Raw genomic sequence first — 12223 nt, 5'->3', positions numbered from 1 at the left:
TCCTGGGTTCACGCCATTCTCCTGCCTCAGCCTCCCGAGTAGCTGGGACTACAGGCGCCCACCACCACGCTCAGCTAATTTTTTGTATTTTTAGTAGAGATGGGGTTTCACCGTGTTAGCCAGGATGGTCTCGATCTCCTGACCTCATGATCCACTCGCCTCAGCTTCTCAAAGTGCTGGGATTACAGGCGTGAGCCACTGCGCCCAGCCCCGACAGGTTTTCAAATCTCCATTTCAGACAGGAAACTGAGGCTGAGAAAGTTAAGCACCTTGCCTAAGCACCTGCCAGAACTCTCAAGTGACTGAGCTGGAATTTGCACCCAGGTGATCTGGCCCTGGAGTCTGTACCAGGAACACATTCCACGTTCCACACTGCAGCTCTCTCGGGGCTGGAAGGGGTACTGTGGGGGAGGGAGGACATTGTGGGTCCACATCCTCCAACCAAAGCCCAATAGCAAAAGCCCTCTCTCCACATTCGGCAGCCCCCAGCCACTCCCTTCTCCCAAGCCCTCTTCACTGCCAAAGAGGCAGGGTCAGGGGAACCAGTGTCCACTGGGCAGAAGCTTCTAGAATGGGCAGCAAAGTCAGAGAAAAGCAAAGACAACCAATGGAATTTAGAGAAGACACCAAGAGATCCTCGAAGCCGCTGTTTATCTGCAGATTTCCCGGGGAAACAGTTCTGGGAGTGGGTGGAAGGGGCTCGAGGGCGGCACACACATGTAACCCCCATAAACACACACCGCACACAATCCCTATTTAGAAACCATCTGCCCAAGAACTCAGAATGTAGAGCCTAAGAGTGCTGGTACTTAGCTCCTCCTCCCGCCTGTTTTGCAGATAAGAAAACCAAGGCACCGAGAGGGAATGTGATTAGTTTAAAGTCACCAGCAAGAACTCAAGCCTGTGCCTCCCAGCCTTTTTATTTCAGAGACTATTTTATTTTTTATTTTATTTTATTTTATTTTATTTTTTGAGACAGAGTTTCGCTCTGTTGCCCAGGCTGGAGTGCAGTGGCACCGTCTCGGCTCACTGCAACCTCCACCTCCTGGGTTCAAGCGACTCTCCTGCCTCAGCTTCCCAAGTAGCTGGGACCACAAGCACACGCCACCACACTTGGCTAATTTTTGTATTTTTTAGTGGAGACAGGGTTTTGCCATGTTGGCCAGGTTGGTCTTGAACTCCTGACCTCAAGTGATCTGCCAGCCTCGGCCTTCCAAAGTGCTGGGATTACAGGTGTGAACCACCACGCCTGACCTATTTCAGAGACTTTTTAGAGCTGGAAGTGTGTTTAGGGAGTATCTGGCCTGCTGCATCATTCGTTGTATGGAGGGAAACCGAAGCTGGTGGGGGCGGGGCAGGGATTTGCCTAGGTCTGTGTCCTGCACTCTCTCTGAGCTTCTATTTGCTCATCTGTAAGATGGGAATGCGTACAGCCTCCATCATAGGACTGAAGACTGAATAAGCTAATATGTATCTAGTAAGTGTCTAATAAGTGTTAGTTATTAGCAGCAGCAGCAGCAGTAGCAGTGAAGGTCTGGCAGCAAGTCTCCTGGCTATCTAGCCGGTCAGCAGGGCAAGTCTTAAGGACTGGCCTCCACCCCTCTCACTCTGGGGTTCCGAGGCAGAAATGGTCCAGGACAGTGACTAGCACAGGTACCGCCCTCACCTGTCTATTTTTTTTTTTTTTTTTTTTGAGACAGAGTCTCGCTCTGTTGCCCAGGCTGGAGTGCAGTGGCACAATCTCGGCTCACTGCAAGCTCCGCCTCCCTGGTTCACACCATTCTCCTGCCTCAGCCTCCTGAGTAGCTGGGACTACAGGTGCCCACCACCACGCTCGGCTAATTTTTTGTATTTTTAGTAGAGACGGGGTTTCACTGTGTTAGCCAGGATGGTCTCAATCTCCTGACCTCGTGATCCGCCTGCCTTGGCCTCCCAAAGTGCTGGGATTACAGGTGTGAGCCACTGAGCCCAGCTCACCTGTCTTTCTCACGCTCCCGAAGGTGGGTGACATCTGACCCCTCCAGATGGGTCTAGAGTTGATGATGAAGAACGAGGGCTCTAGAGCCAGACACTGGGCTCCACTGCTGACTTGGGGCCAGTTCCTTAACCTCTCTGAACCTTGGTTTCTTTGTACCTCCCTCACAGAGATTTTACGAGGATTAAATGAGATAATGAGCAGGGCCTGCCGCATAGTAAGTGCTCAGTAAGCGTTCGCTATAATGGTTATTTGGCTCCCACTCCAGGATGGGAGGAGGCAATCAGCTTGCCAGGCTGGGTTAAGGATGTGGTTTATGCCAAAGAAATGCTGTTGAAATTAATCTTGAAGTTCCGTTGTATATATGCATTAAATTGGACACAAAAATGGAACAGGGAACATGCATGCATGGCCTGTAGCCGCATCAGTGGGCCAACTCTTGGAAAGTGGCTCCTGGCCTCAGCCATAAAAAGTCAATATTGGCCAGGCGCAGTGGCTCACGCCTGTAATTCCAGCACGTTGGGGGGCTGAGGCGGGCGGATTACCTGAGATCAGGAGTTTGAGACCGGCCTGGCCAACATGGTAAAACCCTGTCTCTACTAAAAAAACAAGAATTAGCTGGGCGTGGTGGTGGCACATGCCTGTAGTCCCAGCTACTCAGGAGGCTGAGGCAGGAGAATTGCTTGAACATGGGAGGCGGAGGTTGCAGTGAGCCAAGATTGCACCACTGCACTCCAGCCTGGGCGACAGAACTAGACTCTGTCTTTAAAAAAAAAAAAAAAAAAAAAAAAAAAGTCGATATCCTCTGACCCAGTACCCAGTACCCAGTAATACCACTCCTGGGAATTCAGCCTAAAGAAATCAACAGACTTAAAAACAAACAAACAAACAGCTCTCTGCATGAAATGGATCCTGCAATGAACATCTGGAAGAAAAATAATTTAGAAACAACCTACATCTCCAGTAACAGGAGCCGGTCAAGTGACTGATGGATGCGGAGCTGCAGATGAATCCCAGGATATTATGGCGTCATTAAAATGGTAATTACACAGCAGCTCTCAAACAATGGCTGCAAATGGATAAGGACCGAAAGGGGGCTGCAAAAAGGGAGAAAATGACGCAATCGAATGCAGTATTCTCCCCAAAACCTTTTGACTTATTTCAATGAACAACAACAACAACACAAGTAAAAATGGGAAAGAAGACATTTCCCCAAGCCCTTAAATGTGGCTCCCACTTGAGGCTTTGGGGAGAGGACAAGCCAATCAGACCTTCCCTTCCCTTTTGTAGGAGGGGGGTGATGCACGGATGTGCCTGGTGGGGACCAGCAGGGAAGTGTGACGATTATGGAAGCCCAGGTGGGGATAGGAAGGGGACAGAGTGTGAACAGGGATGGCTCCTGAGAGGAGGTGTCCTTGGAGCAGACTCTAAAATGAGGAGCAGGAATGTGCTGGGGGTGATCCAGGCAGAGGCAGGAATGAACTGAGAGAGGGGTCCGGAGGGGGGGACCATATCCGAAGTGCTAGCTTAGGAGTGGACTGAGGAGTTTGCACCCTAGGAGAGTCCCATGGTGGGCTTAAGGAAGACCCTTGGGGCTGCCTGGAGAAGGATGGAGGGAAACGTGTGCTCATGAGACCAGAGATGAGGCTGCTGCAAGCGTGCAGAGATGAGGCCAGTAAGAACTGGGAGGAGAGGGAGGGGCCAAGGATGGTTTCTCAGGGCACGTGGAGGTACCCGGTTCAAGCTGAAACACAGTGCGGTTAGGGGCTGATGGGACAACCAAAGGGAGATGCTCAGGAGGCCGATGTGTCGATGCCAAATCTGGAGCTTGGGAAGGAAACCTGGGCTGGACACTGAGCTTTGGTTTGGGGCCCCTCCGTGGAATGGGTGTGGGAAGCCTCAGGGCGTGGCTGAGTGCACCCAGGGAAAGTGAGGGCCAAGAGGGGCGCACCCCTTAAAGGAGGAGGACCCTGCAGGGAGACAGAGGCAGCAGACAGAGGGAGGAGGAGGGGTGCTGAGAGAGGTGGCTGGAAGCCCAGGGCATGGAGACCTGCAAGAGGGGATGAGAGGCAGGGTCAGGTGTCAGAGAGGGTTCCACCAAGATAAGGACTGAGAAGTCCTCATTTATCATCTTGGGGACATTAGCAAGAGCACTTTCAGTGTATCCTGGGAGGGAAAGGAGACCCTGAAAATCTGGGAACTTTGAGGATACTGAATGAGAAGAGAGGGGAGAGATTGGACAGTGGCTAACGGGCGCATGGGACTCCGCTGAGCCAATTGGTCTCACCCTGTGTCTGCTGGGCTCCAGCTCCAGCCCCAGCCCCTCCTAGAGGCCCCCAAAAGACTAGCTGTGGCTGTTGCCACACTCAGAAGGGAGACCTGGTGGCCAAGCAGGCCCCTGCCCTTCTCTGTCTGTGGCTGCTGCACTCAGAAAAGAGGAGAAAGTATACATGGGGAAGCCAGGGCTCCCCCAGCCTGGAAGGCTGACCTCTTGCCAAATCCCAGCTGCCAGGATCCCCCCAACCTCAGCGGGCTAACCGGAAGGGAGGCCATCCTGCCAAGTGCTGCAGGTGCTGGGGGCACAGGTCCAAGGCAGGTCCAAGCCTGCCAGCCCCAGACGTGGGAGGAGCCACCTGTGCCATCTGGGCGTGGGGAGGGGGGCTATGGCAGGCACGAGGAAGTTTAGTTAATGAAAGTCAAAAATTGTTTTTTACATGACTAAAACCTGTTGCCTAAAACCTGTTTGCTCCTATTTTGAGTTTTGACTGTATTTTTAAAATGAGTAATATTATAGCTTAATGATAAAAATAGCAATCACTCAAATTGACTGAACATACCTGTGTTCCAGACACTATTCTTGGCCTTTCATATAAAGTACTTAATCCTCCTAATATCCCAGTGAGGTAGGTGCTATTACTATCCCCATTTTACAGGTGAGAAAACTAAGACTTCCCTTCATTGCATACTTTCAGTTTTTTCCTGATTATTTTCCGGCTCTTGGTTCTCTTATCCTAGAAATCCCCCAGAGCTGGAGTGGGGGAAGAGGTGGGTATGGGCCTGGATTTTCTCCTGCCTCTGCCAAACCTCTTAGGACGTTTCTGAGCTGAGTTTTCTCATCTGTAAGGTGAGGGGTTGGCTGCAATGGCTGCCTGGCTGCACTCTGACACCCTGTAGGGAGGGTGCTGACACCAGTACAGGCATCCTGGAGGGCTGTCGGACCACAACATCCTCAGTCTTGCGAGTGGGCATCACCTGCGCTGTTTGCCCAGGATTTAACTTAAACAGCCCCAGAGGTAAGGGGTCCCTGCACTTACTCTCTGCCTCTCTCCTCCCTCCAACTTGCCTGATGCACTCCACCTGGGTGGAGGTAGCAGAGGGGGCAGCGCGGGCTTTGGCCTCTTTCTCCCTCTTCCTTCCGCAGTTCTGATTTTTTTGCTTAACCCCCTTCCTTGTGGTCTGGAAGTCAGTCCATGGCTGGGGTGGTGAATGTGTCCCGGATGTTTGTCTTGCCCAGTCTGTCTCCCTTGCACTTCTGGGAATCCCAAATTCATTCTTACAGGGAGGAAGGTGGCCATGGGACTCCAGGGGGGAAATGACTGGCCCAGGGTCACATGACAGCCAAGAGTGGGTTCCTCCATGCTGGACTCCTTGTGTCTGAGCCCCAAGCCTGAGTCAGGAAAGCCTGGAAAAGGTGAGTGGAGGAGGAGGAGCTCAGTGGGGCCTTGTTCTCCATTCAGCTTCCACCCAAGAGCTGTGGGCTTCCAGGTGTGTGAGGCTGGGTGCCTGGCACCAGAGCTCCTGCGGTTTGGGTCGTAGTCTGAGCCAGAGTGGGAGATTCAGGGTAGGGAAGTGATGAGGGGCACCCAGGTTTGTCTTATGGGGCACTCTGTTCCCGGCTCTGTGTAATGAGGGGAGGACCCCGAGTCCCTTGGACAGCGCATCCATCTCCTGGTCAGAGTGTGAGGGTGGAGCTTGTGCTGATTCGGGGGTGTCCGAAAGAAGGAAATGAAAGGGACATTTAATGAGGTCCTAGTACGTGCCAAGCATTTTCACACACCTACATTTGATTCCATTTCCACTACAGGTGGACACTGTTATACCTATTTTACAGACACAGAAACTGAGGCTAAGAGAGGTGCCTGGAGAGGGAAAAGGGTGGGGAGCGAATCTTTCTGGCGCGTCCCCTGTGCCTCAGTCACCGTGCCAGACGCCTGCCCGCGTTCCCTATCGGAATCCCCCCGCCTTGCCAGCGAGGAAGGCGCGATCGTCCCCGGAATACAGACGGGAGACCAGAGACTCGGGGACCGCGGGGTGATCGCGGCCGGGCGGCCCCTCACACCACCCGGGCGGCTCCCCCGACGGCGCGCGGCGCTCACCTCCAGGCGGTCGATGCGGTCCCGCAGGGCGCGCACGGCGTCCTCCAGCTCCAGGATGAGCGCAGGCGAGTCCCAGGGCCCGTCGGCCATGGTGTCGCGGCGGGGCCCCGCACCCTGGAGGCCGCGCGGCAGGCCGCTCTCGCAGCGGCCCAGCTTGCCAGTGAGCTCACGGATGGTGTCCTGGTCGGCGCGGATGCGCGCCTCCTGCTGCAGCGCCGTCTGGCGCAGCTGCTCGGCCGTGTTCTGCAGCAGCAGCAGCTCTTCGCGCTCACCCGGCGCAGCGCCCGCCGCGTCCCCCTGCTGGGCCCCCGACGGGCAGGCGGCCGCCAGCGGCGTGCACAAGAAGCGGCTGAACAGGGGCCCGGGCGGCAGCGGATGCGCGCTGGCCGCGGGTGCCCCGGGCAGCGCGGGGGGCCCGGCTGAGCCACCCGCGCCGTGCAGCGCGCTCAGGCTCCGCTGCGGGCCCGGGGACGCGGCGGCGCCCGAGGCGACCGAGGCGTTGTCGGCGCCGCCGGGCAGCGCCCGCGCTGGGCTGGCCGCCAGGGGCACGCTGGCGATGATGCAGATGACGGCACCGAGGAACGCCAGCATGCCCGCGGCCAGCAGCACGGCCAGGAACTTCAGCGTGAGGCGGGCGGCGGGGGCGCCCGAGGCCCCCGGCAGGCGCGGCGGCGGGGTCGGGGCGCGGAGCCCTGGCGCGCTGGGCCGAGTGGGGCAGGCGCTGGAGCCGGAGCCGGAGCCGGAGCTGTCGCCGCGGCCGCTGCTGCCGCCGCTCTGAGCCCGGGCGGCGGGAGGAGGAGAAGGCTGCAGGCGGCGGGGAGGGGGAGCGGGCGCGGCGGCCCCGCCCCACTCGCTCCCCCAGGCCGGCCCTGGCCCAGCCCCGCACCCGTTCCGTGCCGGGCGCCGGGCTGGGGGCGCCGCCGGGGATGCGGCGAGGAGCGAGGGCAGCGCCTGGGACCTTATCTTGTCGCGGTCACAGCGCAGGGGGCGGTGACCCGAGGGCCGCGCGGCGGGGCTCCTGGGTAATCCCCATCCCAGCCCTCCGGTGCTCTGGCCCCCTCCCCAAGCCGGTTATGCTCACAGCCACCCAGGAGGGAGCTCTCTTCCGGGATGGGCTCTGCACTGGGGCGCCACAAGCTCGGTCGCAATTGAGCCTCGCCCTGGACAGGCTCACAATAGAAATGAGGAAACTGAGGCACCGGAGGTCAGGCCGCTGTCCAAGGTCACCAGGTGGCTGCGTTGGAGCCGCCTGCGAGCTCAGGCACGTTTCACTGGACCAGACTGTGGATGGGGCTAGAGTGGGAGCGGTTAGAGGAGAAGAGGCCAGTGTTGGGGGTTGGGGGGAGGCACGGATTTTGACCTAACTTCTGTTTATACTGTGGCCATCTGCCCATCACCCCGACCTGCAACGTTCTGAAGGAGCAGAGTTCACTCCCCACCACCCTCATTACAAAATCTTCCTGTGATCTCAGAGGGTGATGGAAATTCTCTCTGAATCCTTGGGGGCTTAGAGCATCACAGGTCCAGAGAACGCTCCCCCGCCCCCCACTGCAGTCTGCCTTCGTTGGCAAGCGATGCCACGTGCCTGGTGGGCATGTGGACCAGGCCCAGAAGGAACAGCAGGAATGGGAGTGGGCTGTGCTGTGGGGGTGGCGGAGGAGCGTTTTACTTTCTCCTGTCAAAAATGTCTATATATATTTTGTAGAAAATTAACTTTGCAATTAAAAACTTAAAAAAACAATCCTACTATCCTCCACAATTTATCTCCAGCTCCAATTTTCCATGAGGCCTTTCCTGACCAATATGGATTCCCAGGGCTGGAAGGGCGCTGGGAGGGCTGTGATTATTCCCAGCCCTGTCTCTCTTCCAAGCCTGCATTTTTGACTTGAAGTGAAGGAGCAAACCAGGATCTCTGGACCACCACAGCTACCACTGTGGTTTCAAGTGGACTTCACATAGCACTGGTGGTGCGGAGAGACCAGAATGTTTCCCAGGAGGCCACAGCCCTGGGAGACACTCTCCAGCCACTGAGATTTTGTCCAGTGTTCCCAGGCACACGTGCTCCACCTCCCTCCACACACGTTAGGATGATGTCCACTCTGCTCACCCATCTCTGGGAGCCAGGGATTTTCATCCATACCTGAGTTGTGAAAGAGGAGAGAAGCAAACACAAGCGCTGCATGCCAGGAACCCGAGTGCTATGTGTGCGTGGATGTGTGCTGGCACTCACTGAAGCTGTGACCTCAAAACCCAGTGCAGGCAGCTGGGCTTGGAGGAAACGTCTCATGGACAGAGAAATGGGCTGGGCTCTTGGAAGGCAAAGGCCAGCGGTAGGCCCTGCTAAAGTCCTGGGGATGCATGAGGCATCGGGACTCCTGGTATATCTACACGTGTGCTGTGAAGACAGAAGCACAGAGATAGCATCTCCAGAGAAACTGTCATAGGAAGTCCAGGGAAGGACAGGAGATGCCAAGAGCAGCAGAGCCACTGTGACTTGGGCACCAAATGGTGCCACCTTTACCTGAGCGGCCCCCTGAGACTTTGGGGACAGATTGGATAAATGGGTCCAGAGGCTGGAGTCAAATCTTGTTCAAACTGGTCTGTTGATCCCCTAAAATGACTTTATTTATTTTTATTTTTTTGAGACTGAGTCTCACTCTGTCATCCAGGCTGCAGTGCAGTGGCGTGATCTCGGTTCACTGGAACCTCTGCCTCACAGATTCAAGCAATTCTCCTGCCTCAGCCTCCCAAGTAGCTGGGACTACAGGTGCTCACCACCACGCCCAGCTAATTTTTGTATTTTTAGTAGAGATGGAGTTTCAACATGTTGGCCAGGCTGGTCTCGAACTCCTGACCTCAGGTGATCCACCTGCCTTGGCCTCCCAAAGTGTTGGGATCACAGGCATGAGCCATGGCGCCCGACCTCTCCCTTCTTCCTTGACCCATCTCTATCCCCAGCATTCAGCATGAAGCCTGCTCAGGGAAGCTTCTCGGTGAATGTTTGCTGAACTAGTTTCGTAATGCCGCTGCTGCAGGCAGAGGAAGGAGGAGAGGACAGAGAGGTCCCAAAGCCCATTTCTCCTAGGTCTTGGGAGAGAACCCCCCTTAATCCTAACACAGGATTCCTCAAGGGATGGTCAGAGAAGTATTCTTGGGGGAACTTCCCTAAAACTGGAATAGTTCCTATATTTTCCCTCTGAATTGTCATGACTCCTAGTTTTTTTTTTTTTTTTTTTTTTTTTTTTTTTTTTTTTTTTTAATTTCTTCACTTTCATTCCATTCTTAGGCTAAGGGAATTCTGCCATATATAACAAATATAGGAATTCGTTTTAGAAAATATGTTTTGAGACCTACATTGTGCCAGGCATAGTGCCAAGCCTGGGGAAAGCTGGGAACAAGACACGCTCACACAGTTTGTATTCCAGTGGGGAGGCAGGCAGTAAACAAATGAATAGCTAAGTAAACAAGTTAATTTCCAATAATGATGAGAATGACAAAGAAGAGTCTTAAAGTGATGTTATAGAAAGTTACAGGAAGTGGGAAGCGGGGAATTGGGAGCTGGGCAGTATTTATAAGGTGGTCAGACCTAAATGACCCGGGAAAACAGCCATGCAGAAGTCTGGGGAAAGATGGTGTATTCTAGGCAGAGGGAACAGCTAGTGCAAAGGCCCTGGGGCAGAAAGGAGAGTGGTATGTTTCAGGAACAGAAGGAACAGAGTCGGGCTAGAGCAGAGTGAGATGTAGGGGAGGGAGGAAGCTGGACAGGAAGGTGGGGGCCATGTAGAGATTTACAGGCTCCGGGAAGGGAGTGGGTCTGATTCCTTAACCTGAGCTGCCCCCTGAGACTTTGGGGACAGTTTGGATAAATGGGTCCAGAGGCTGGAGTCAAATCTTGTTTAAACTGGTCTGTTGATCCCCTAGAATGATTTTATTTTTTATTTTTTATTTTTGAGACAGGATCTCGCTCTGCAACCCAGGCTGCAGTGCAGTGGCGTGATCTCAGCTCACTGGAACCTCTGCCTCGCAGGTTCAAGCGATTCTCTTGCCTCAGCCTCCCAAGTAGCTGGGACTATAGGTGCACACCACCATGCCCAGCTAATTTTTTTTTTTTTTTTTTTTTTTTTTGAGACAGAGTCTCGCTCTGTCACCCAGGCTGGAGTGCAGTGGCCAGATCTCAGCTCACTGCAAGCTCCGCCTCCCGGGTTCACGCCATTCTCCTGCCTCAGCCTCCCGAGTAGCTAGGACTACAGGCGCCCGCCACCTCGCCCGGCTAGTTTTTTGTATTTTTTTTTTAGTAGAGACGGGGTTTCACCATATTAGCCAGGATGGTCTCGATCTCCTGACCTTGTGATCCGCCCGTCTCGGCCTCCCAAAGTGCTGGGATTACAGGCTTGAGCCACCGCGCCCGGCCAATTTTTGTATTTTTAGTAGAGATGGAGTTTCAACATGTTGGCCAGGCTGGTCTTGAACTGCCAGAGTGGTCTTTTAAAAACACAAAGCAGGTGATATCACTTCTCTGCTTCAGCCCTCCAACTGGGTTACAAAGAGATGAGAGGGTCGGGAGCGTTGGCTCACACCTGTAATCCCAGCACTTTGGGAGGCCAAGGCAGGTGGATCATTTGAGGTCAGGAGTTCTAGACCAGCCTGGCCAACATGGTGAAACCCCATCTCTACTAAAAATACAAAAATTAGCCAGCTGGTAGTGGTGCGTGCCTGTAATCCCAGCTACTCAGGAGGCTGGGGCAAGAGAATCATTAGAGCCTGGGAGGCAGAGGTTGCAGTGAGCCGAGATCATGCCACTGCACTCCAGTCTGGGCGACAGAGACCCTGTCTCAAAAATGAAAACAAAAAAACAAGAGGAAATGTGGGAGGAGGGTGGACAATTGGAGGGCTATGCCTCCATCCAGATGCTTCTCCGAGTAATGGTGACTTGGAGTTGTCGGTGGTAGAAAGATGTGGATGGACTGCAGATTTGTTTTACAGGTAGCGTTTATCAGTTGGACCCTCCAGGAAGCAAACACTGACATGGGGTTGGAAGTGCAAGTGCTTTATTGGGGGTGAAGTCCTGTGAAAGATAAGAGGGCCAGAAACAGAATTGGGCAGGGAGAGTCTCCGACTTCAGTGCTGATCTAACAAAGTGTTGGCCACCCCAATAGGGAGCTCTGGGGCTGAGATTGCCCAGGAGGGAGTTTTTGCATCAGGGACACGTGGCCTGTCTCTACGGTGCCCTTTTCACCCTGAGTCATTGGCTGGAAGCCCCCCAGAAGAGCAGGGCTTCAGCTCAGAAGCTGAGGTGGATCACAAAGTTGGAGAGCATCTGCTAACTGCCCCATCTGCTGCTGAGTGGCAAATCTGTGGTTAAATGGATAGCTGAGGGGGCCGCTCCCTGGCTGCCAGGGTCCATTCCTTACACCAAGGTCCCGTTCTCCATACACGGTCAGGAGCAGTCCCTCCAAGGTCCCCGTGGCCTCTCTTCCTGAGGGACATCTGGAAGGGGGAGGTTAGTGGGAAGAACACCAGCCTCCGCTGCTGCAGTTGGTTTCAGGCTGCAAGAGGCATCATGGATTCCTCCCCTGTCCATCTCATCATTCTCCCAGTCATTGACTCTGCTGATAAAAGGGGGAAGAACATTCTTTCATTCCCTGGAGCCTAGGAAAGTCCATGGTACAACATACTTTCTCAATAAATGTTTTTTGAGGCCAGGCATGGTGGCTCGTGCCTGTAATCCCAGCACTTTGGGAGGTGAAGGCAGGAGAACGTCTTGAGCCCAGTTCAAGACTAACCTGGGCAACACGGTGAAACCCTGTCTCTGCAAAAAATACAAAAATTCCCCGCGCATGGTGGCACGCACCTGTCATCCCAGCTACTTGAG

General features: G+C 54.5%; 1 protein-coding gene across 1 annotated transcript in view; it reads right to left on the bottom strand.

The window, feature by feature from the left end:
- The window catches only part of NPTXR (neuronal pentraxin receptor), a 34349-nt gene that overhangs the window by 20184 nt on the left and 1942 nt on the right, over positions 1 to 12223 (bottom strand). Inside the window, exon 2 of the mRNA XM_030914461.1 lies at positions 6352 to 7369. Within this exon, the coding sequence (XP_030770321.1) occupies positions 6352 to 7369 (1018 nt within the window). The remainder of the gene's footprint in view (positions 1 to 6351; positions 7370 to 12223) is intronic.

Source organism: Rhinopithecus roxellana, chromosome 13, assembly GCF_007565055.1.
Source record: "Rhinopithecus roxellana isolate Shanxi Qingling chromosome 13, ASM756505v1, whole genome shotgun sequence".
Lineage (NCBI taxonomy): Eukaryota > Metazoa > Chordata > Mammalia > Primates > Cercopithecidae > Rhinopithecus > Rhinopithecus roxellana.
Note: the sequence above shows the minus strand (reverse complement) of the source record. Positions and strands in the feature narration are given on the sequence as shown.